This window comes from Elephas maximus, chromosome 20, assembly GCF_024166365.1.
Source record: "Elephas maximus indicus isolate mEleMax1 chromosome 20, mEleMax1 primary haplotype, whole genome shotgun sequence".
NCBI lineage: Eukaryota > Metazoa > Chordata > Mammalia > Proboscidea > Elephantidae > Elephas > Elephas maximus.
In genome coordinates this window covers 38,839,529-38,865,981 of record NC_064838.1, presented here as the reverse complement: position 1 = coordinate 38,865,981, position 26,453 = coordinate 38,839,529, and the positions used below count along the sequence as shown (strand labels likewise).

At 40.5% G+C, this 26,453-nt stretch overlaps 1 protein-coding gene across 7 annotated transcripts in view; it reads left to right on the top strand.

Moving 5' to 3' along the window:
* NR2C2 (nuclear receptor subfamily 2 group C member 2) overlaps positions 1 to 26,453 on the top strand; it is a 128,803-nt gene that overhangs the window by 26,480 nt on the left and 75,870 nt on the right. Inside the window, exons 5-7 of one of the 7 annotated variants that reach the window (XM_049863008.1) lie at positions 10,262 to 10,334; positions 19,412 to 19,480; positions 21,357 to 21,580. The exons of 4 other annotated variants lie outside the window; for them this stretch is intronic. In XM_049863008.1, the coding sequence (XP_049718965.1) occupies positions 21,572 to 21,580 (9 nt within the window). In that variant the 5' untranslated portion in view covers positions 10,262 to 10,334; positions 19,412 to 19,480; positions 21,357 to 21,571. Of the gene's footprint in view, positions 1 to 10,261; positions 10,335 to 17,826; positions 19,481 to 21,356; positions 21,581 to 26,453 lie in introns of those variants that run through there. 2 more of the 7 variants (XM_049863004.1, XM_049863005.1) reach the window with 2 other exon arrangements.

Here is a 26,453-nt window from a genome sequence, read left to right as displayed (position 1 = left end):
ATCAACTGAATAAAAAACATTATCTCAATAGATGCAGAAAAAGCGTTTGAGAAAATCAAACACCCTTTCATAATAGAAAACACTTAACAAACTAGGAATAGAAGAGAACTTCCTCAGCCTGATAAAGGGAATCTGTGAAAAACCCACAGCTAACATTGTTCTTAATGGTGAAAGACTGGATGCTTTCTCCCTAAAATAAGGAGCAAAACAAAGATGTCTGCTCTCACTGCCACTTCTTTTCAGCACTGTACTGGAGGTTCTAGCTAGGGCAGTTAGGCAAAACAAAGAAGTAAAAGGCGTCCAGATTGGAAAGGAAGAGGTAAAATATTTCTATTTGGAGATGACATGATTTTGTATGTATAAAATTCCCAAGAATCTACTAAACCATTAGAACTAATAAGCAAATTCAGCAAGGTTGCAGGATTCAAGATCAAGATACAAAAAATCTATTGTATTTCTGCACACTTGTATCAAACAATTTGAAAGAAATTTTTAAAAATTCCATTTGCAGTAACATCAAAAAGAATAAAGTAGTTACGAATACGTTTAACAAAAGAAGTGCAAAACTTATATACAAATCATTGTTGAAAAAAATTGAAGATCTAAATAATCAGAAAAACATCCTGTGTTCATGGACTGGAAGACTTAACATTGTTAAGCTGGCAGTACTTTTTAAACTGATCTACCAGTTCAACATAATCCAGATCAGAACCCCATCTGACTTCTTTGAAGAAATTGACAAGCTGATTTTAAAATTTATGTGAGATTGGAAAGGACCCAGAATAGCTAAAACAGTCTTGCAAAAAAGAACAGAATAGGAGGGCTCATACTTTCCTGTTTCAAAACTTACTGTAAAGCAATGGTAATCAAGCCAATGTGGTACTGGCGCAAGGATAGACATACAGATCAAGGGATTAGAATTGAGAGTCCAGAAATAAACCCATACATCAATGGTTGACTGATTTTCAGCCAGGGTTACAAGAGCATCATGGAGAAAGAATCATCTTTTCAACAAATGGTGCTAGGCCAATTCGATAGCCACATACGAGAAAATGAAGTTAGACCTTTAGTTCACACCATATACAAAAATTAATTCAAAGTGGATCAAAGGTCCAAATACAAGAGCTAAAACTTTAAAACTCTTAGAAGAAAACATAGGGGTAGATCTTCACGACCTTGGATTTGGCAGTGGATACTTAGATATGACACCAAAATCATAATTAACAAAATTTAAAATAGATAAATTGTACTTCATCAAAATTAAAACTTTTCATTCATTTACTCGACTAATATAAATTGCTCCCATACTTTGGACCAGGGCTTTTACTAGGTTATTACGGATACAGCAATAAACAGAATTTAGCTTCTTCCCAAAATGTTTATAGTCTAGTATGTGTGACAGGCACTCATAATTCAGGACAGATAATACAGTGATACAGTTGGGAGAGGTACAGACTGTTACTGGAACTCACAGAAAGGAGAACTAAGAGTATCTCAGAGGGTTTTGGATGGTATCCTGTGAAGATATATATATGTATGTGTATATATATATGTGTACATGTGTTTTGCTTTTTGGAGACCCTAGTGGCTTAGTGGTTAAGTGCTACCACTGCTAACCAAGAGGTTGGCAGTTCGAATCTGCCAGGCGCTCCTTGGAAACTGTATCGGGCAGTTCTACTCTGTCCTATAGGGTTGCTATGAGTCAGATTTGACTCGATGGCAGTGGGGTTTATTTTGCTTTTTCGTTCTTAAATGTTTGTGCTTCACAGGACACCATCAAGAATGTGAAAAGGCAACCCACAGAGTAGGAGAAAATATTTGCAAATCACATATATGATAAAGAGACTTGTATCTAGAATATGAAAAAAGAATTCTAATGATTCAATAATAAAAAGACAACCCAATTAAAAATGGGACAAAGGATCTGAATAGACATTTCTCCAAAGAAGATGTATAAATGGCCAGTAAACACACGAAAAGATGTCCAGCATCATTAGTCATTAGACATTAGGGAAATGCAAATCAGATTACCAAATTACGCCCACTAGGATGGCTAGAATCGACTCGACGGCACTGGGTTGGGTTTTTTCGGAAGGCTAGAAGCAAAAGGGCAGGCAATAACAAGTGCTGACAAGAACGTGAAGAAATTGGGTCTCTCATACGTTGCTGGTAGAAATGTAAAATGGTACAAATGTTAATGCTCATACCAGCATTATCCATAATAGCCAAAAGGTGAAACAACCCAAATATTTATTAACGGAATGAATGGATAAACAAAGTGTAATATATTCATGCAATGGAATATTATTTGATTATACAAAGGAATGAAGTAGTGATACATGCTACAACATGGATGAACCTTGAAAACATTATGCTAAGTCAAAGAAGCCAGGCACAAATGACCATATATTATTTAATTCCATTCATATAAAATGTCCCAAACAGGAAAATCTGTAGAGACAGAAAGTAGATTAGTGGTCACTTAGTGCTTCAGAGGAGGCAAATAATGTGTGCAGGTGGGGAAGGGGAAAAGGGAAGGAATACTATCTAAATAGTATGGGATTTCTTTTTTTTTTTTTTAATAAGTTTTATTGTGCTTTAAGTGAAAGTTTACAAATCAAGTCAGTCTCTCACACAAAAACCCATACACACCATGCTACACACTCCCAATTACTCTCCCCCTAATGAGACAGCCAGCTCTCTCCCTCCACTCTCTTTTCATGTCCTTTTCGCCAGCATCTAACCCCCTCCGCCCTCTCATCTCCCCTCCAGGCAGGAGATGCCAACCTAGTCTCAAGTGTCCACCTGATCCAAGAAGCTCACTCCTCACCAGCATCCCTCTCCAACCCATTGTCCAGTCCAATCCATGCTTGAAGAGTTGGCTTCGGGAATGGTTCCTGTCCTGGGGCATTAGAAGGTCTGGGGGTCATGACCACCAGGGTCCTTCCAGTCTCAGTCAGACCATTAAGTCTGGTGTTATGAGAATTTGGGGTCTGCATCCCACTGCTCTCCTGTTCCCTCAGGGGTTCTCTGTTGTGTTCCCTGTCAGGGCAGTCATCGGTTGTAGCTGGGCACCATCTAGTTCTTTTGGTTTCACGATGATGTAGTCACTGGTTCATGTGGCCCTTTCTGTCTCTTGGGCTCGTGATCACCTTGTGTCCTTGGTGTTCTTCATTCTCCATTGATCCAGGTGGGTTGAGACCAATTGATGCATCTTAGATGGCTGCTCGCTAGCGTTTAAGGCCCCAGACACCACTCTTCAAAGTGGGGTGCAGAATGTTTTCTTAATAGATTTTATTATGCCAGTTGACTTAGATGTCCCCTGAAGCCATGGTCCCCAGACCCCTGCCCCTGCTATGCTGGCCTTCGAAGCATTCAGTTTATTCAGGAAACTTCTTTGCTTTTGGTTTAGTTCAATTGTGCTGACATCCCGTGTGTTGTGTGCTGTGGTGCCCTTTACCTAAAGTAGTTCTTATCTACTATCTAATTAGTGAATACCCCTCTCCCACCCTCCCACCTCCCTGTCTCCTAACCTCAAAAGAATGTTTTCTTAGTTTTTCAAGTTCTTATAATAGTGGTCTTATACAATATTTGTCCTTTTGCAGCTGACTAATTTTACTCAGCATAGTGCCTTCCAGGTTCCTCCATGTTATGAAATGTTTTACAGATTCCTCACTGTTGTTTATTGATGCATAGTATTTCTTTGTGTGAATATACCATAATTTATTTATCCATTCATCTGTTGATGGGCACCTTGGTTGCTTCCATGTTTTTGTTATTGTAAACAGTGCTGCAATAAACATGGGTGTGCATGTATCTGTTTGTGTAAAGGCTCTTATTTCTCTAGGATATATCCCGAGGAGTGGGATTGCTGGATCGTATGGTAGTTCTATTTTCTAACTTTTTAAGGCAGCACCAAATCGATTTCCAAAGTGGTTGTACATTTTACATTCCCACCAGCAGTGTATAAGTGTTCCAGTCTCTCCAACATTTATTATTTTGTGTTTTTTTAATTATGCCAGCCTTGTTGGAGTGAGATGAAATCTCGTTGTAGTTTTGATCTGCATCTCTCTAATGGCTAATGATCGTGAACATTTCCTCATGTATCTGTTAGCTACCTGAATGTCTTCTTTAGTGAAGTGTCTATTCATATCTTTTGCCCATTTTTTAATTGGGTTATTTGTCTTTTTGCAGTTTCATGTAGATTTTAGAGATCAGGCGCTGATCAGAAATGTCATAGCTAAAAACTTTTTCCCAGTCTGTAGGTAGTCTTTTTATTCTTTTGGTGAAGTCTTTGGATGAGCATAAGTGTTTGATTTTTAGGAGCTCCCAGTTACCTAGTTTTTCTTCTAAATTCTTTATAATGTTTTCTATACTGTTTATGCCATGTATTTAGGGCTCCTAACATTGTCCCTATTTTTTCTTCCATGATCTTTATCATTTTAGATTTTATATTTAGGTCTTTGATCCATTTTCAGTTAGTTTTTGTGCATGGAGTGAGGTATGGGTCTTGTTTCATTTTTTTGCAGCTGGATGTCCAGTTATGCCAGCACCATTTGTTAAAAAGACTGTCTTTTCCCCATTTAACTGTTCTGGGGCCTTTGTCAAATATCAACTGCTCCTATGTGGATGGATTTATGTCTGGATTCTCAATTCTGTTCCGTTGATCTATGTATCTGTTGTTGTACCAGTACCAGGCTGTTTTGACTACTGTGGCAGTATAATAGGTTCTAAAATCAGGTAAAGTAAGGCCTCCCACTTTGTTCTTCTTTTTCAGTAATCCCTTCTTTATCTGGGGGCTCTTTCCCTTCCATATGAAATTGGTGATTTGTTTCTCCATCTCATTAAAGAATGTCTTTGGGATTTGGATTGGAATTGCATTAAATGTATAGATCGCTTTTGGTGAATATACATTTTTATAATATTAAGTCTTCCTATCCATGAGCAAGGTACGTTCTTCCACTTATGTAAGTCTCTTTTGGTTTCTTGCAGAAGTGTACTGTAGTTTTCTTTGTATAAGTCTTTTACATCTCTGGTAAGGTTTATTCCTAAGTATTTTATCTTCTTGGGGGCTACTGTAAATGGCATTGATTGGGTGATTTCCTCTTCGATGTTCTTTTTGTTGGTGTAGAGGAATCCAAGTGATTTTTGTATGTTTATCTTGTATCCCGATACTGTGCTGAACTCTTCTATTAGTTTCAGTAGTTTTCTGGAGGATTCCTTAGGATTTTCTGTGTATAAGATCATGTCATCTGCAAATAGAGATACTTTTACTTCTTCCCTACCAATCTGGATGCCCTTTCTTTCTTTATCTAGCCTAATTGCCCTGGCTAGGACTTCCAGCACAATGTTGAATAAGAGTGGTGATAAAGGGCATCCTTGTCTGGTTCCCGATCTCAGTGGGAATGTTTTCAGGCTCTATTCATTTAGGGTGATGTTGGCTGTTGGTTTTGTATAAATGCCCTTTATTATGTTGAGAAATTTTCCTTCTATTCCTGTTTTGCTGAGAGTTTTTATCATGCATGAGCGTTGAACTTTTTCAAATGCCTTTTCTGCATCAATTGATAAAATCATGGGGTTCTTGTCTTTTATTTATGTGGTGGATTACATGAATTGTTTTTCTAATGTTGAACCATCCCTGCATACCTGGTATGAATCCCACTTGGTCATGGTGAATTATTTTTTTGATATGTTGAATTCTTTTGGCTAGAATTTTGTTGAGGATTTTTGCATCTACATTCATGTGGGATATAGGTCTGTAATTTTCTTCTCTTGTGGTATCTTTACCTGGTTTTGGTATCAGGGATATGGTGGCTTCATAGAATGAGTTTGGTATTACTCCATCCTTTTCTATGCTCTGAAATACCTTTAGGAGTAGTGGTGTTAACTCTTCTCTGAATGTTTGGTAGAACTCTGCAGTGAAGCGGTCTGGGCCAGGGCTTTTTTTTGTTGGGAGTTTTTTGATTACCTTTTCAATCTCTTCTTTTGTTATGGGTCTATTTAGTTGTTCTACCTCTGTTTGTGTTAGTTTAGGTAGGTACTGTGTTTCTAGGAATTCATCCATTTCTTCTAGGTTTTCAGATTTGTTTGAGTATAGTTTTTCATAGTAATCTGATATGATTCTTTTAATTTCAGTTGGGTCTGTTGTGATACCGCCCTTCTCATTTTTTATTCGGGTTATTTTCTTCTCCTGTTTTTTTTTTTCTGTCAGTGTGGCCAATGCTGTATCAATTTTGTTGATTTTTTTCAAAAAACCAGCTTTTGATCTTGTTAATTCTTTCAGTTGTTTTTCTGTTTTCTATTTCATCTAGTTCAGCTCTAATTTCTATTATTTGTTTTCTTCTGGTGCCTGTGGGTTTCTTTTGTTGCTGTCTTTATATTTGTTCAAGTTGTAGGGATAGTTCTTTGCTTTTTGCCCTTTCTTTTTGGATGTGTGCATTTATTGATATAAATTGGCCTCTGAGGACCACTTTTGCTGTGTCCCAAAGGTTCTGATAGGAAGTGTTTTCATTCTCATTGGATTCTCTGAATTTCTTTTTTCCATCCTTAATGTCTTCTATAATCCAGTCTTTTTTTGAGCAGGGTATTGTTTGGTTTCCAAGTGTTTGATTTCTTTTCCCTGCTTTTCCTGTTATTCATTTCCACTTTTATGGCCTTATGGTCAGAGAAGATGCTTTGTAATATTTCAGTGTTTTGGATTCTGCTAAGTCTTGCTTCATGACCTAATATCTGGTCTATTCTATCTAGAGAATGTTCCATGTGCACTAGAAAAGAAAGTATAGTTGGTTGCTGTTGGGTGGAGTGTTCTGTATATGTCTACGATGTCAAGTTGGTTGATCGTGGCATTTAGATCTTCCGTGTCTTTATTGAGCTTCTTTCAGGATGTCCTGTCCTTCACCGAAAGTGGTGTGTCGAAGTCTCCTACTATTATTGTGGAGCTGTCTATCTCACTTTTCAGTTCTGTTAAAGTTTGTTTTATGTATCTTGCAGCCCTGTCATTGGGTGCATAAATATTTAATATGGCTATATCTTCCTGGTCTATTGTCCCTTTAATCATTATGTAGTGTCCTTTATCCTTTGTGGTGGATTTAACTTTAAAGTCTGTTTTGTCAGAAATTAATATTGCCACTCCTGCTCTTTTTTGATAGTTGTTTGCTTGATATATTTTTTTCCATCCTTTGAGTTTTAGTTTGTTTGTGTCTCTAAGGTGTGTCTCTTGTAGGCAGCATATAGACAGATCTTGTTTTTTAATCCATTCTGCCACTCTCTGTCTCTCTATTGGTGCATTTAGTCCATTTATATTCAGGGTAATTATGGATAGGTATGAGTTTAGTGCTATCATTTTGATGTCTTTTTTTTGTATGTTGACAGCTTCTTTTTCCCACTTGATTTTATGTGCTGAGTAGATTTTTTTTATATATTGTCCTTTCCTCATATTTGTTGTTGATTTTGTTTCTGATGAGTCTATTTTTCCCTTGTATTTTATTTTGATGAGTAGGATAGTTTGTCTCCTTTGTGGTTACCTTATTATTTACCCGTTTTTCTAAATTTATAACTAACTTTTATTTCTTTGTATCGCTGTATCTTCTTCTCCATATGGAAGGTGTATGATTACATTTCTTAGTTATGGGATTTCTTTTTGAGATGATGACTTCTAAAAGTATGGTGATGGTTGCACATGTCTGTGACTGTATTAAAAACCATTTAATTGTGCACTTTAAATGCGTGTTTTATATGGTATGTGATTTATATCTCAGTAAAGGTGTTTTAAAAAATAATATACACAGTCACCAGGGCTCCGTGTAATAATTTACTTATAGCTATTTGCTATATATTGTAGTACAGTATGCTGGGTATTTTATGCTAAGTTCTTTGTATTCATTATCTCATTTAATACTCCCAATAGTATTACTAACCCAAAAAACCAAACTCATTGCCATCAAGTCAATACCAACTCATAGCGACCCTATAGGCCAGAGTAGGACTACCACATAGGGTTTCCAAGGACCAGCAGGTAGATTTGGTCTGCTGACCTTTTGGTTAGCAGCTAAACACTTAACCACTGTGTTATCAGGGCTCCAGTAACACTATTAGGAAAGCATTATTATTTTCCAATTTTATGTAAGAAGAAGCTGGGGTAGAGAGATTAACTTGCTAGGTTTCAGACTCAACATCTTAGTAACTTCAGAGTCCAAGCTTTTAACCACTATACAATAGTCAAAAATGTCCCAAATGCTAACAGTTTGCTTAGTTTTCTAGATGATGAGCAATTTTTTTAATACCTTCATTTCCAAATTTTGCCTATAACTACTATTATTTAAGCAAATTAACTATTGTTTTTTTTCCTTGTCACACAGTGTCAGAAACCTGGCTAAGTCTAGGCTTCTGCTAAAATATATTTACTGTAGAATTGACTATGAAACTTGACAAGGAACAATATAGTTTTTTTTGAAAGAAATAGTTAACAGATGAGAATTTGTAGCTGAAGCGATAGGAGTTTGAATCATACCTAGCAGTGGCATTAATTTTGCTTTTCGCATCTTGAAAGACATGGATTTTCCTAAAGGGCTTTGGTATTTTTTAAGCATTAAGATTTCCCTCTATAACTGAAAATTTAAAGCAGATGCAAATACACACGTGTATTTCTTCATCGTTGCTTAAATAAAAATTTTAAAAAGTTCAAAAAGACACTTTTCAACTCCATAGAATATTTTGAGTCTGGAGAGATTTAGGAGTTAACCTGTTGTAACATTTTAAGGGGCTTAAGGATTGGCAGAAAGTGACTAGTCATGCAGCCAACCTGTAAGTTGCTTGTCTGTCTGTTCACACAGTGGAAGTAAGGTGGCTATGCAGATCTTGGCATTCCTGGTCCCTAGGTTGTCAAAAGGGCTGTCAGCCATTGGACAATCTTTGAACAGGGAAGGTCCTGCCACCTTGTAAAAATGACATAGCGGGGGCATCTCACCTCTTTTAACTTCACAAGGGGGGGAGGAGAATTGAGATCAGCAACCCAAGGCTGATTCCTACGAGGCAGAGACCAAATATACCTTCACCCTCCAATTTTTTTTACCAATTCTGACACCAGCCATCCCTCCCACAGCACTCTGTATTACTCTGTTGAGTTGGATAATTCATTGCAGTGGCCAACTCATGATTACTGGGTTTTTAAAAAAGGTTACAATTCAAGAAGCAGTTCTTCGATCAGGATAGCTTCTTTTCAGTTGTGGCCACAGGCAGGCTCTCTCTCTGCCCCTCGGCCCTCTGGCCTGGCTTCTGCCGCACTTGATCAAGTGTTACAAAACCCGATAGTCCACAAATAAGTGCCTGAGGGCACCCCACTCTGCCAGTAAACATCAGCCCAGAGGCACGTAGCTTTCCCACTCCATGGGTCGGCAAGCTTACCTCCGCCAACAAATGCCCGGAGGCACCCCACTCTTCCAAGTTCGGCAAGCCTCGTGTCTGAAGGTGCTCAGCTTTTTCACTTCATGGGCCAGGAAGCTCACCACACCATCCCCTGTTGGTCTCCTGGGTTTGGTCTCAGTGCTTCTCGCCATCTTGCAGTCTCGTGTTACAGCTCTCTCTCTGTGTATCTTGGGTCTAGCAGGGATGCTGGGTCAAAGTACACGCTCTACTCCTATGTCGTCTTCTTGGTGGTAGCTGGTAGTCAGTTCCCCCTTCTGCTTCTGGGATGGCTCATTTTAAGTTAATGAGATGGCAGAACTGACCAGTCCCCTCGTTAGGGTTCCATATACCTTATTTCCATGCTCCCACTCCCATAAGGATGCTATGCACCTTATTTGTATTATTAGCTAGCTGTCCAATCCCTTTGGTAGACCACAACCACCATAATTGTATAGTCCCACCCAATCTTTTGGTGAGAGTTAAGACCATGGCTAGAAAGACCATACAAAAGCAATCCATCGCACCGCGTACCTCTTACTACCCCTGTGCTCTTTTATCATCAGGGCTTACGCCATCATTATAGATAACTTAGACTAACACTTCCACATAGGGGAGTGTTGAAAAACATAGGGCTCTTGAATCAAACTCAGTATTGGCAAGGCCACATCTCCTCAAGGGGGAGAAATCAAAGTCATTTCCCAGGTTTCAGGTTTATGGTATCTTGGAAAGTCCAACTCATAATTAAATTTGAGTAATTCTGTGATCTTACAAACTGAACTTTCTGAGTTTTCGTTTTCTTATTAAAGAAAATGTACGTGTATATACATTTAAAAGTTAAGCACAACTATGTTTATTACAGCACTATTCACAACAGCCAAGAGCTGAAAACAGCCTAAATGTTCATCAGCAGATGAGTGGATAAACAAAATGTGGTACGTACATGCAATGGGAAATGAAGTCCTGATATATGCCACAACATGGATGAACCTTGAAAACGTTACGATGATTGAAATAACTCAGTCTCTAAAGGACAACTGTTGTTCGGCCACATTCATATTAAATATCTGGAGTAGGCAAGTATATAGAGATCAAAGTTTATTAGTGGTTACTAGGGCAGGTGGGAAACCAAATCTAAAACACGTTGCCATTGAGTCAATTTTGACTCATAGTGACCCTATAGTACAGGGTAGAACTGCCCCGTAAGGTTTCCAAGGAGTGGCTGGTGGATTTGAACTGTTGACCTTTTGGTTAGCAGCCAAGCTCTTAACCACTAGGTGGGAAAAAAAGGAGGCTGTAAAAACGGCAGGGCATAGTGACAAGCCTCCTTGTCTAATTTCTAGAAAGGGAGGGAAGAGGATCATTAGCCCAAGGCCAACTCTTCTGAGATGGAGGTCAAGCATACCTCCACCCTCCAACCTTTAACCTTATCACCAATTCTGACACCATTCTTCTTCCCATGGCTCTCTATATCTCTGCGGGGTTTGCTGATTCATTGCAGTGGCCACACAGAACTCATAGACCGTACTCGAAGTTACAGATTTATTAGGGAAGTAACAGGTTACAACTCGGGATGATGATCAAGAAGCATGTCGGCAAAGTCTCCCTTCTTAAGTGCAGGACAGCTCTCAGCTCCTCTCAGCCCTGCTGAGCTCCTATTCGCCCCCTGAGGACACACTCCCCCAGCCCCATCGGGACAGGCATCCTCTCTCAGCCCTTAGCTCCCATTCGGGCCTGACCTCTGCCCTCTGTCCTGCGTGGTCAAATGTTGCAAAGCTCTTTAGCTCCTCCAGCAGGTGCCCTTAGACACCCAACTCCACCAGTAAGCCTCAGCCTGAAGGTGCTCAACTCTCACTCCACGGGTTGGCACACCCACTGTAGCCGCCTCACTCCATGGGCTGATAAACCCACTTTGCCGTCTTGCGCTGGTCTCTTGGTTCTGCTTCCGCCATTTCTCTACCACCACTACTTGGTGTCTCTCATCATCTCCGTGTTACAGCTCTCTCTGTGTCTCCTGAGTCTAGGAGATTCTGAGCACAAGAACCCAGGTTCCAAAGGACATGCTCTCCTGGTTCTCCTTTCTTGATACTAGTGAGGTTCTCTTCCCACCTCTGAGATGGTTCATTTTAAGCCTAGAGGAATGGCAAAACTGACCAATCCCCTCCTTAGGTATCTGTCTTGGCCATCTAGTGCCTCTGTAACAGAAATACCACAAGTGGATGGCTTTACCAGAGAGAAGTTTTTTTTTTTCACAGTCCAGTAGGCTAGAAGTCCAAATTCAGGGCCCAGCTCCAGGGGAAGGCTTTCTCATCGACCTTCCCTTGGTCTGGGAGCATCTCAGCGCAGGAACCTCAGGTCCAAAGGACGTGCTCTGTTCCCGGAGCTTCTTTCTTGGTGGTATGAGGTCCCCACATCTCTTTGCTTGCTTCTCTCTTCTATAGCTCAAAAGAGATTGGCTTAAGACACTATCTGATATTGTAGATCTCATCAATATAACTGCCCCTAATCCATCTTATTACATCATAGTGATAGGATTTACACTATCAGTATTGTATGATACTGAAAGTCATGGCCATGCCAAGTTGACAGATGTTTTTGGGGGACACAGTTCAATCCATGGCAGTATCCATACACCTTATTTGCATGGCCCCACCCCCCATGAGGGTTCCATGCACATTATTTGCATTATTAACAGGCTGTTCAATCCACTTGGTGGGCCACAGATACCTTTTTTACATAGTGCCACCCAGTCATTTTGTGAAAGTTACAAGACCATGCATGGTTAGAAGGGCCATATTAATTAATTCACTGACGGGGAAAGGCAGACGTAATGCTTAAGGGATACTGAGCGTCTGTGAAGGATGATGGAAAAATTCAGGGAGGGTGATGGCTGAACAATGTGATGAATATAATTAATGTCATTGGCTGTGCATGTGAAGATCATTGAAATGGCAAATGCTTTGTTACCTGATACCCCAATAAAAAAAATGAGGGGAGGGAGGACTCAGATAATACTATGTACGGCTTAAAACAAAACAGGCTACTGAACACCCTCTTCCTTTTCCTTTTCTTCAATCTTCCTGTCTAAATTTGCATTTTTTTCTTGTACTTAACTCCTTGTTTTAAAAAATATCCCCAACTCTGCTATTTCTTGATTTATTAGTTTTAGCCATTATCTTTTGACTGCCATTATAGTTGAAGAAACTTTAGCATTCTCTCAGTGCCCCATACTCTCCTCCAACTTCTCTTCCCTCCACTCTCCCAATAAAGTTACATCCTATATGTATAACAGCATTTGTGTTACCTCATTATGACACTGGGTCCCTGAGTGATGCAGATGATTTGCGCTTGACTGCTAACCTAGAGGAAGCCCTGGTGGTGTAGTGGTTAAGTGCTATGGCTGCTAACCAAAAGGTTGACGGTTCAGATCCACCAGGCGCTCCTTGGAAACTCTATGGGGCAGTTCTACTGTGTTGTATAGGGTCGCTATGAATCAGAATTGACTCAGTGGAAGTGGGTTTACTAATCTAAAGGTTGTCAGGTTGAACCCTCCCAGTGGCACTGTGGAAGAAAGGCCTGGCAATCTGCTTCTGTAAAGTTGATGTTCAGGAAAACCCTGTGGAGCAGTTCCACTCTGTAACACTGCGGTTGCCATGCGCTGGGATCAGCTCGACGGCAGGGGATTAGTTTTGGTTTGGGTTATTGTGACACTGTCATGGATACCTCCCGGTGTCTCCAGTATGGCTGTAAAACCCTCTGTTTTCTGTGTACTTACGTCAGGGGAATTTTCCGTGTACTCTTCATCTCTGAGAACATTCCTTCTAAAGCCCTCTGGCTTCCTGTCCCAGTGCTTTTTAGGTACTCTGCATAGCTGTCATTCTTTATCCTGCTGTTGGGTTGTGTTCTTTTTTCCTGGAGTCCATGTTTTTTTTTTTTTTTCCTTTCTTTTTTTCTGATAGATAACGTGCCAATAGCTGCCCAGGAAAGGGTACAGCGGGGGTGAATTGCTTTTTCTTATGTATCTAAACATATCTATCTTTGTACCCACATGCTTGATTGATAGTTCGGCAATAGAAATCTAAGTTGAAAATAATTTTACCTCAGAATTTTAAAGGCACCATTTTATTGTTTTCCAGCTTCCAGTGTTGCCATTCTCGTTCTTCTTCCTTTTTTTTTTTTAATAGAATTTTTTTTTTTTTTTTTTTTCCATTTCCCTTCTTGATCCTTGCAGGTGACTTTCTCACCCCACCTCCCGCCCCCTAACTGTTAAGATCTTTCTTTATCCCTGTCGTTTTATAATTTCATAATAATGTCTTTTAGTGTATATATTTTTTCATACACTGTCCTAGGCACTGGGTCCTTTCAGTCTGAAAACTCATGTCCTCCTGTTCTAGGAAATTGTTTTATTCTAGTTCTCTTGTGATTTATTCCCTCAATTTTCCCCTCCCCCTAGTCTCTCTACAAAACTCCTAATTAATTGGATGCTAGCTCTCTTGAACTAATCCTTTCATTTCCTCATCTTTTCTCTCCTATTTCCAACTTCATCTGCCTCTACTTTCAGGGAAATTTCACAAATTAGAATCTGACTCTGGCTCTTGTTACTTGAGCATGTTACTTAATCTCTCTGTGCCATTTTCTTCAACTCTCAAATGATGTTAATAATTGTACTGATCTTAGAAAATCATTGTAAGGGTTAAATGAATGCATGTAAAGCATGCACACAGCAAGTAATACATCTTGACACATAGTAAGCACTCAAAAGTTTAGCTGCTACTGATACCATTATTGTTTCAATGTTATTTTCATTTTTGCTGCAATATTTTCTAATTTCAAGGAGCTCTGTTCCTTTTTTTATAGCAAACTCCTCTTGTTTCACAGATGCAATAGTTTGCTTATTTCTCCAAGGATGTTTATTGCAGTTTTTTACTCTTTAGTTTTCTTCTGCTTCTTACATAGTTGCCATTTTATCCAAGTTCCTATTTAGAAATGTTCCTTTGTTTTAGTTTGTTCCTTTCTTATGGAAACTTTCCTGAAACGAATAATGATCCTTGTTGTTGCTTCATATTTAAGCATGAAAACAAAAGCTTTTATATATGTATAAGGCTTGAAGAAAGCAGGTCATTAAAAAGACAAGAAAGAAGGAAACGACCAAAATGGATGTCAGAAGAGACTCTGAAACTTGTTTTGAACAGAGTCTCTAAAAGGAATGGAAGAAATAAAAGAGCTGAACAGAAGATTTCAAAGGGTGGCTCAAGAAGATAGAGTATTATAATGAGGTGTGCAAAGACCTGGAGTTAGAAAACCAAAAGGGAAGAAGACATTCTGCATTTCTGAAGCTGAAAGAACTGAAGAAAAATACAAGCCTTGAGTTAGTTACAATAGTGAAGGATTCTGTGGGCAAAATATTGAATGATGCAGGAAGCATCAAAAGAAGGTGGAAGAAAACCCAAACACACTGTTCCAAAAAGAATTGGTTGATGTTCAGCCATTTCAGAAGGTAGCATATGGTCAAGAATCGACAGTACTGGAGGAAGAAGTCCATGCTCCACTGAAGACATTGTAAGAAAAACAAGGCTCCAGGAATTGATGGAATACTAATTGAGATGTTTCAACAAACCGGTGCAGTGCTGAAGGTGCTCACTCGCCTATGCCAAGAAATTTGGAAGATAGCTACCTGGCCAACCAGTTGCAAGAGATTCATATTTGTGCCCATTCCAAAGAAAGGCAACTTGCTGAAGATAATTCAAAAACAGTTGCAGCAGTATATATCAACAGGGAATTGCCAAAAATTCAAGCCAGTTCAGAAAAGGACATGGAATGAGGGATATCATTGCTGATGACAGATTTTGGCTAACAGGAGAGAATACCAGAAAGATGATTACATGTGTTTTATTGACTATGCACAGGCATTCGACTGTGTGGATCGTAACAAGTTATGGATAACATTGTAAAGAATCGAAATTCCAGAACACTAAATTGTGTTCATGTGGAACCTGTACGTAGACCAAAAGACAGTTGGTCAAACAGAACAAGGGGGTATGGCATGGTTTAAAATTAGGAAAAACGTGTGTCAGAGTTGCTTGGTCAATCTAGATGTTGAGCAAATCCAAAAAGCTGGACTATACAAAGAAGAGTATGGCATCAGGATTAGAAGAAGACTCATTAACAATCTGCAATATGCAGATGACACAACCATGCTTGGTGAAAACAAAGAGGACTTGAAGCACTTACTGATGAAGATCAAAAACTACATCGTTCAGTATGGATTACACCTCAACATAAAGAAAACAAAAATCCTTACAACTGGACCAGTAAGCAACATCATTATAAATGGAGAAATACTGAAGTTGTCAAGCATTTCATTTTGCTTGATCCACAGTCAAGAAATCAAACAATGCATTGCATTGGGCAAATTTGTGTCAAAAAACCTCTTTCAAGATGTCACTTTGAGAAGTAAGGTTTGCCTGACCCAAGTTGTTGATGTTTTCAATTGCCTCATTGCAAAAGCTAGGCAATAAATAAGGAAGACCAAGGAAGAATCAATGTCTTTGAATTATGGTGTTGGTGAAGAATACTGAATATATGATGAACAAATAAAACTGTCTTGAAGGAAGTACAGCCAGAATTCTCCTTAGAGACTTCGTCTCACATACTTTGGACATGTTATCAGGAGGGACCAGTCCCTGGAGAAGGACATCATACTTGGTAAAGTAGAAGGTCGACAAAAAAGAGGAAGTCCCTCATTGAGATGGATTGACATAGTGGTTACAACAACGGGCTCAAGCATAGCAATGATTGTCAGGATGTGGACCACGCAGCGTTAACGTTCTTTCGTGCTTAGGGTCACTATCCTTCAGAACCGACTGGACAGCACCTAACAATAAGGCTTGTCATCTAGTTTGGTTTGATTTAACTGTGGGATGATTGCATAGGCATCTACCCATTTTTAGGGGGTGCCCAAATGTCAGTAGCTGTAGGTATCTTTTTTGTGGCTATTTAGTTTTTCAGACAAGAATTCTTCAATTTCCTGTCTGAGGAGTATGTGCCCTGTTGCCAGTCTTTTTAAGCTGAGGCACAAGGGCGTTGGTGGAGTGGGCTGTTTCACCATTCAGTACTTAAATTTTCTTGTAACCTCCCTTCTTTTTTTTTTTAAATTGTGCTTTAGGTGAAAGTTTACAGCTCAAGTTAGTTTCTCATACAAAAATTTATACACACATTGTTATGTGACCCTAGTTGCTATCCCTAAAATATGACCACACATTCCTCCTTTCTACCCCGGATTCCCTGTGTCCATTCAACCAAGCTCCTATCCCTTTCTGTCTTCTCATCTCACCTCTGGACAGGAGCTGCCCATTTAGTCTCATGTATCTACCTGAACTAAAAAAAACATTCTTCACGAGTATCGTTTTACGTTTTATAGTTCAGTCTATTCTTTGCCTGAGGAGTTGGCTTCGGGAATGGTTTTAGTTCTGGGTTAATAGAGAGTCCGGGGGCCATGTCTTCTGGGGTTCCTCCAGTCTCAGTCAGACCATTAAGTCTGGTCTTTTTACTAGAATTTGAATTCTGCACCCTACTTTCCTGCTGCTATGTCAAGGACTCTCTCTTGTGTTCCCTGTCAGGACGGTCATAGGTAGTAGCCGGGCATCATCTAGTTCTTCTGGTCTCAGGCCGATGTAGTCTCTGGTTTATGTGACCCCTTTTGTCTCTTGGGCTAATAGTTTCCTCGTCTCTTTGGTGTTCTTCATTCTCCTTTGCTCCAGGTGGGTTGGGATCAATTGATGCATCTCAGAGGGCTGCTCGCTAGCTTTTAAGACCCCAGACGCCACTCACCAAAGTGGGTTGCAGAACATTTTCTTAATGAACTTTGTTATGCCAGTTGACCTAGATGTCCCCTGAAACCATGCCAGACCCCCGCCTCAGCTCCACTGTCCCTCGAAGTGAGATTGTGTTCAGGAAACTTCTTAGCTTGTGGTTTAGTCCAGTGGTGCTGAGTAACCTCCCTCTTTGAAAACTGAAGAATGGGACTCCCCCCTTCACTGTGCAGATGTGTTTGTTATCTCTGGGTCTAGAGCCTATCCACATACTGTGATTTTTCTGCAGTAGAAAGAGGAAGTATTGGTGATGGTGATGAGTTACATGGCTGTACCATGCATTCAGTCAGTCCCCTGGCTTTTTTTTAGTGTTGCAGTACTAAGCCTTTCCAGGTTTCTGGAATTTAGCTTGTTCTGGGAATTAGCTTGTTTCTCATTAGTATCCACCTCTGCAGTCATTTGGGGTTCATTTTTGTTCGTTGTTGCTAAGTCAATTTCCACTCCACCATCCACTTTGTATCTTCCAAAAAATTGTTAACATCTGTGATCCGCTGTCTCCTTACCTGTTCTTTTTGTTTTTGTGAGTGTATATATATATACACATATATATTTTTAAATTCTTTGCTCATAACTTTAATATAGTTTGAGAATGATAAGTGCATATGTATTTACTCTCTCTAACTGAAAGTCAGGGAAAGTACCACTAGTAAAGCAAATCTAAATTATTCAGGGACTTCAGGGTGCTCAAGCAATTTCCCATTTACTTACCCCAAGTACTTATGGAGTGCTTGTTCTAGTCATTGTTCTGTTTCTCAAGATAAAGACCCTGTTCACGGGAAGTTTCTGTTCTACTGAGAAACAATAAACATCTAAGCAAACAAAAAATGTTGAGAGCAGTAAGTACAATAAAGAAAAGTACAGCCAATGAAAAGAGGTAGAACATGACAAGAGTTACTATTTAAGCACATTCAGGGAAGTTTTTTTTTTTTTTTTTTAATGAAGGTTTACAGAACAAACTAACTTCTCATTAAACAGTTAGTACACATACTGTTTTATGACATTGGTTAACAACTCCACAGCATGTCAACACTCTCCTTTCTTGACCTTGGGTTCCCTATTACCAGCTTTCCTGTCCCCTCCTGCCTTCTAGTCCTTGCCCCTGGGCTGGTGTGCCCCTTTAGTCTTGTTTTGTTTTATGGGCCTGTCTGATCTTTGGCTGAAGGGTGAACCTCAGGAGTTACCTCATTATTGAGCTAAAAGGGTGTCCAGGAGCCATACTCTCCAGGTTTCTCCAGTTTCTGTCAAGTCAGTAAGTCTGGTCTTTTTGTGTGTGTGTGTGTGTGTGTGTGTGAGAGAGAGAGAGTTTTGTTCTACATTTTTCTCCAGCTCTGTCTGGGACCCTCTGCAATGATCCCCGTCAGAGCAAACAGTGGTGGTAGCTGGGCACCATCTAGTTGTACTGGAATCAGTCTGATGGAGGCTGTGGTAGTTGTGGTCCAGTAGTTATTTGGACTAATCTCTCCCTTGTATCTAGTTTTCTTCATTCTCCCTTGCCCCTGAAGGGATGAGAACAGTGGAGTGGAGTATCTTAGATGGCTGTTCACAGGCTTTTAAGACCCTAGAGGCAACTCACCAAATAAATGTAGAACATTTTCTTTATAAACTGTGTTGTGCCAGTGGAGCTAGATGTTTCCTGAGACCATGGTCCCCATAGTCCTCAGCCCAGCAGTTAGGTTCCTCAAGGAGTTTGGAGGTGTCTGTGGAGCTTCCATGACCTTGCCTTGTACAAGTTGTGCTGGCTTCCCCAGGATTGTGTACTGTCTTACCCTTCACCAAAGTTGCCACTTACCTATCTGATGTAGTGTTTTCCCATCGAAGATTTTTTCTTTTGAAGGTGGCATTTAAACTGAGACCTGGATGAAGCGAGATAGTGATTTATGTGAGTATGTGGGGGTAGGGATTAGGAGTATGGGGAGTGTTCAGGCAGAGCAAGTGCCAGGACCCTGGGGGCATGCCCATATAATGGGAGTGCAGTGAGCAAGGGAGAAAGTGGTAGGAAATGAAGTCAGAGTGGTAGGTAGGAACTAGATCATCTTGGGCTTTACAGGCCATAGCCAGGAACTTGGATTTTATTCTGCATATGTTTGGGAGCTGTTAAACTCTTGTGCAAGGGAATGACTCGACCCAATTCATGTTTGCAGAGAATTACTTTGGAAGCCACATGGAAAACAGCTACCATAGGGGAGCATGAGTGGAAGCAGAAGGACCAGGTAGGGGAGACTCTTAAATTTGAGTTAAGATAATGATGACTCAGACTAGGATGGAGGAGAAATGAAACAGCCAGACCCTGGCCAGGCGTAGCAAGGGTAATGAGCACCCAGTGGCAATCTTTAAGTTGCACCCAATCCCCTCCCGCCCGCCACCCATTTCAAGATGTGTAAGATGTTGATAGTATCAAGGTGTCAGCAGAAACGCCTAACCCCCCTCTTGTCCAGCTGCCTTAGTTAGGTGTCTTTCATACTTACGGCACTTCAGAAAGCCATTCTGTACCTCACCTGGCTCCCCCTTGGACTTGTGCCAGGGGGCAGGTGCCGCCTCTGCACCCCCCTCTCCCTCCTCCCCTCACTATCCCTCCAGGTCCTAGGTGTGTTTTGAAGACGAGCCAGTAACGTTTGCTGGTGGATTTAACATAGGGTCTGAGAGAACAAGATTAGTTGAGGATGATAAGAGGATTTGAGGGCCTATGCAGCTGTGTGAATGGTGATACCATTTACTAAGATGGGAAGGACTAGGGGAAGTGTAGATTTGGGAGGTTTGGACTTTGACATGCCTTTTAGACATCTACCTGGAAATGTTAAGTATACACTTATATGAGTCTAAAGTTCAGAGGAGAGATTGGGGCAGGGGTTATCTCAGGAACCCTGGACTCCCTAGATTGTGTCACCTAAGGAGACAGTTAAAGAAAACAAGAGATCTGAGGACTGAGCCCTGGGGTATGTCAGCTTTCTAAGTTGAGAAGATGAGGAAAGGAGAGGGAATGGTCAGAGAGGTAGGAGGAGAATGAGGAGAGTCCTGTCCTGGAAATGAAGGGAAGGAATCATGCCAGGGGTTGGAAATAATGCTGACGTTTCTGTGTTAATAATAGATTTTCATTTGTCTTCCTGTAATTATCTTTGATGATGATGAGTATATAAATGCTGAAAAATTTGATGTGGTGAAGTTGTTGTTAGATACTGTAGACGTCTTAAGAAAGTTATTTTCATAAGAAACATGCTTGGAATGTTGCTTTTTTGTTTTTACTTGTTTGCTTTTTTAAATAGTACTTAAAAGGGACCAGACTCTCTGACCAAAGCAAAGGGAAGTGACCATGTGACCCCAGGTTTAGTTCTCACATAGCCTGGTTGTACATCCTAAGACTCAGTTGTGTGAGTGCCACCAGTATCCTTCCAGTAAATCGCCCTTTTCTCTTCACTTGAGCAAGTTTGATTGTCAGTTGTAACCAATCACTAACAAAAGCATCCAACTCCTCCCAAGTCCTAATATTTGATATGTATCTGGCATGTTATATTTCAGGAATAGAAACCTAAATTTTCAGTTAGTAGATTAATTTGACTCCTTTTGCCTATGAAATTGAATAAGTTATCTGTTGGGATTCAAGTCCATGGGGGTCAAATATACACATGGATTGGATTTGTATAGAGAGCATATTACAGAGATAGAGAAAAAGTAATGTAATCCAAGATCACAAAGATTTTCTCCTGTGTTTTTCCTAGAAGCTTTACTATTTTTAACTTAATCACAGTCTGGTCAGAGAACATGATCTGTATGCTTCTAATTCTTTGAAATTTGTTTATTTTTAATTTGGTGTTTTACCTTCCAGACTTTTTCCCATTCATCTATCTGTAGCTATAGAAACATCTAGGTTTTAGATTTTAATGTAAATGTGATCATATTGGATATGATCTACAAGTTGCTTTTTTATTTTTTCTTGGATATGAAGCAGGGCTTTGAGTTGGTTCTTTCTGGTTCCAACCCCTGCTGAGAATTTGCATTTCTAACAAATTCCTACGAAGTACACAAGAATCACTTGGGGATTTTGTTAAAATGTAGATTCTGATTCAGTATATCTGGGTTTGCTCTTTTTAGGTGCTGCCAAGTCGATATCTACTCACAGCAACCTGTGTGCAGCAGAACAAAACACTGCCTGGTCCTGTACCATCTTCATGATCGTTGTTATGCTTAAGCGCATTGTTGTAGCCACTGTGTCAAAGCCATCTCTTTGAGAGTCTTCCCCTTTTTCACTGACCCTCTACTTTACCAAGCACGATGCCCTTCTCCAGGGACCAATCTCTCCTGATAACATGTCCAAAGTACGTGAGATGAAATCTCACCATCCTTGCTTCTGAGGAGTATCCTGGCTGTATACGTCTTCTAAGACAGCTTTGTTCCTTCCTTCAGCAGGCCATAGTTGTCTTAGGCTGGGTTCATTAGAGAAGCAAAACCAGTAAAGCATATAAATATCTATATAGAGAGATTTATATCAAGGAAATGGCTCATGTGGTTGTAGAAGCTGGAACGTCCCAAATCCGGGGGTCAGGCTGGAGGCTTCTCCTGATTCATGTAGCCATAGGGACTGGCGAACCCAAGATCAGTAGGTCAGACGTCAGGGCCCTTGCTCACAGGGTGGGACAACCAATGAATCCCAAGATCAGCAGGCGATACAGCAGTAAGCTGCTAGCTCAAGTTCCAAGAACCAGAGATCAGGCAAACAGGAGCCAGCTGCGGGATCCCGAGTGAGCAAAAGCCTGTGAGCTTTGCCAGAGAGTACGCTTATATTCTATACAGCCCACACCCCCAAGGAAATCCCCTTTCAACAGATTGGCTACTCACAGCAGATCCCATCATGGAAGTGATCACATTTTCTTAAAACTGCCAAACCACTGAGAGTTATGGCCGAGCCACATTGACACATAACCTTAACAATCACAATGATACATTCAATATTCTTTGTCAACACCATAATTTAAAGGCATCAATTCTTCTTCAGTCTATCTTATTCATTGCCCAGCTTTTGCATGCGTATGAGGTGATTGAAAATATCATGGCTTGGATCAGGCGAACCTTATTCCTCAAAGTGACATCTTTGGTTTTTAACACTTTAGAGAGCTCTTTTGCAGCAGATTGCTCAATGCAGTGTGTCATTTGATTTCTCTTTTTTTGTGTGTGCTTTAAAAAAAAAAAAAATTTTTTAAGTGAAAGTTTACAAATCAAGTCGGTTTCTCATACAAAAACTTATACACACCTTGCTGTGTACTCCTAATTGCTCTCCCCCTAATGAGACAGCACACTCCTCCTCTCCACCCTGTATTCCCCGTGTCCATTCAGCCAGCTCTTGTCCCTCTCTGCCTTCTCATCTTGCCTCTAGACAGTAGCTGCCCACATAGTCTCATGTGTCTACTTGAGCCAAGAAGCTGACTCCTCACCAGTATCATTTTCTCTCATATAGTCTAGTCCAGTCCTTATCTAGAGTTGGCTTTTGGAATGGTTCTAGTCTTGGGCTAACAGAAGGTCCACGGACCATGACCTCTGGGGTCCTTCTAGTCTCAGTCAGACCATTAAGTCTGGTCTTTTTACGAGAACTTGAGGTCTGTATCTCTCTGTTCTCCTGCTCCATCAGGGATTCTCTGTTGTGTTCCCTGTCAGGGCAGTCATCGATTGTAGCTGGGCACCATCTAGTCTCAGGCTGATGCAGTATCTGGTTTATGTGGCCGTTTCTCATTTGATTTCTTGACTGCTGCTTCCATGGATGTTGATTGGATTCAAGTAAAATGAAAACCTTGACAACTTCAGTCATTTCTCCGCTTACCATGATGTTGCTTATCGGTTCAGTTGTGAGGATTTTTGTTTTCTTTATGTTGAGGTGTAATCCATACTGAAAGCTATAGTCTTCAAGTCCTCTTCACTTTCAGCAAGCAAGGTTGTGTCATTCGCATATCACAGGTTGTTAATGAGTATTGCTCAGCATACAGATTAAATATTGTGAAAGGATACAACCCTAATGCACACTTTTCCTGACTTTAAACCACAGAGTATCTCGTTGTTCTGTTTGAACAACTGCCTCTTGATCTATGTATAGGTTCCTCATGAGCACAACTAAGTGTTCAGGAATTCTCATTCTTCACAGTCTTATGCATAATTTGTTACGATCCACACAGTCAAATGTCTTTGAATAGTCAATAAAAGACAGTCATCTTTCTGGTATTCTGTGCTTTCAGCCAAGATCCATTTGACATAAGCAATGATATCCCTCCTTCCACATTCTCTTCTGAATCCAGCTTGAATTTCTGGCAGTTCCTTGTCAATGTACCGCTACAGCTGCTTTGCAGATAGATCTTCAGCAAAACTTTACCTGTGTGTGACATTAATAATATTATTTGATAATTTCCGCATTTTCTTGGATCACCTTTATTTGAAATAGGCATAAATATGAATCTTTTCTAGTCAGTTGGCCAGGTAGCTGTCTTCCAAATTTCTTGGCATAGACGAGTAAGCACTTCCAGTGCTGCATCTGTTTGTTGAAACATCTCAATTGGTATTCTCTTAATTCCCGGAGCCTTGTTTTTCACCAGCCTCTTCAGTGCAGCTTAGACTTCCTCCCTTAGTACCATCAATTCTTGATCACATGCTACCTCCTGAAATGATTGAATATCGACCCGTTCTTTTTGTACAGTGACTCTGTATTCCTTCCGTCTTCTTTTGATGCTTCCTGCATCGTTCAGTATTTTGCCCATAGAATCCTTCCCTATTGCAACTTGAGGATTGAATTTCTTCTTCAGTTCTTTCAGCTTGCAAAATGCCAAGCGTTTTCTTCCCTTTTGGTTTTCTATCTCCAAGTCTTTGCATTTCCACACCAGACAAAGTAAAGTATTATAATGACGAGTCTTTGCATGTCATTGTAATAGTTTGCTGGTGTGGAAATGCATGTTCTGAGCAGATAACTTGTTAAAAATGCAAACTCTCAGCAGGGTTTTGAATCAGAATGAACTGGTTTGAAGCCCTGGTATAGAGATGTACATATATTTTTTTACTATTATATGTTGTTGCTGTTAGGTGCTGTTGGGTCGATTTTCAACTTGCAACAACTGTATGTGGCAAAGTAGAACTGCCCCACAGGGTTTTCTAGGCTATAATCTTTATGGAAGCAGATCGCCAGCTCTTTCTCCTGTGGAGCTGCTGGGTGAGTTCGAACTAATAACGTTTCACGTAGCAGCCTAGAGCTTAACCATCGCGCCACCAGGGCTTCTTTTATATAAATTAGATATATACTTACTTAGCACTCCACTATGGATGCACGTTTAGGTGTTTCCAAATTTTGTCACATATGAGTAGTGCTGCAACTAACATTTATTTACATATGGCTCCTTGGGCTCCTATGTGGGAGTAATTTATTTACTACACTAGAATTAGAATTGCTGGATCCAAAGCTATCTGAGTCAAATTTTATCTTCCTTTTTTTTTTAACATAGGTTTTTTTTCTCTTGAAACAAAGAAATGTGTTTACTTTTATTTTTTTCAACTTCAACAGTTCCCAAATACTTGGCCTCAGAAGAGCCTCTCCTCTTTTTTTTTTTTTTTTTAATTTTTATTGTGCTTTAAGTGAAAGTTTACAAATCAAGTCAGCCTCTTCACACAAAAATTTGTATACACCTTGCTGTATACTCCTAATTGCTCTCCCCCTAATGAGACAGCATGCTCCTTCCCTCCACTCTATCTTTTCGTGTCCATTCCGCTAGCTTCTGACCCCCTCTGCCCTCTCAACTCCCCTCCAGGTAGATGACAACATAGTCTCAGGTGTCTACTTGATCCAAGAAGCTCATTCTTCACCAGCATCTTTTTCTATCCCATTGTCTAGTCCAATCCATGTCTGAAGAGTTGGCTTCGGGAATGGTTCCTGTCTTGTGCTAACAGGTCTAGGGGCCATGACCACCTGGGTCCTTCTAGTCTCAATCAGACCATTAAGTCTGGTCTTTTTACAAGAATTTGGGGTCTGCATCCCACTGTTCTCCTTCTCCCTCAGGGGTTCTCTGTTGTGTTCCCTCTCAGGGCAGTCATTGGTTGTAGCGGGGCATCATCTAGTTCTTCTGGTCTCAGGCTGATGTAGTCTTTGGTTTATGTGGCCCTTTCTGTCTCTTGGACTCATAATTACCTTGTGTCCTTGGTGTTCTTCATTCTCCTTTGCTCCAGGTGGGTTGAGACCCATTGATGCATCTTAGATGGCCGTCTGCTAGCATTTAAGACCCCAGATGCCACTCTCCAAAGTGGGATGCAAAATGTTTTCTTAATAGATTTTATTATGCCAGTTGACGAAGATGTCACCTGAAACCATGGTCCCCAGACCATCGCCCCTGCTCTGCTGGCCTTCAAAGCAGGAAGCTTCTTTGCTTTTGGTTTAGTAAAGTTGTGCTGACCTCTCCTGTATTGTGTGTTGTCTTTCCCTTCACCTAAAGTAGTTCTTATCCACTGTCTCATTAGTTAACACAGTTTTTTAACAGTCACATAGCCTCATATCTAAGAAGTAGTTGGGACATTAATTAGCTCAGCTGTTGATTCAGCAAGCATTCATTGAGCACACATTGTGTGAGCCTCCCTTCTAGGAATCCATAGTCAAAGACAGGGGTTCTCAATTCTTTCAGACTCAGTGCCTCCTTTTTATTAAGTATTTTAAAAAAACATTTTATTGTAAAAATATTTACCAATTCAGCATTTTTTACATGTACAGTTCAGTGGTGTGGCAGGGTGTCTAACCTTTTCTGACTTCAGGAGGGGGGAGACTTAACCATCAACATCAGTCCAAAGATGATTCCATGAGGTAGAGGTCAAACATACCTCTCCTCTCCAACCTTCTTACCGATTCTGACACCAGCCGTCCCTCCCACGGCACTCTCTACTTCTCTGCTGGGTTTGATAATCCATTGTAACGGCCACGTTGAACATACAGACAATACTCACGATTATGGGGTTTATTAGGGAAGTACCAGGTTATGACCCAAGATCAAGATCAGGAAGCATGTAGGCAGGTTGTCTCTTCTTTAGTGCAAGACAGCTCTCTCAGCTCCTCTGAGCCATGCAGGGCTCCTCTTGGCTCCCTCAGGACAGGCTTCCTCTAGGTCCCCTCAGAACAGTTGCCCTCTCTCGGCCCTTGGCCCTCAGCCTGGCCTGTATCCTGTTTGGGCGAGTTTTACA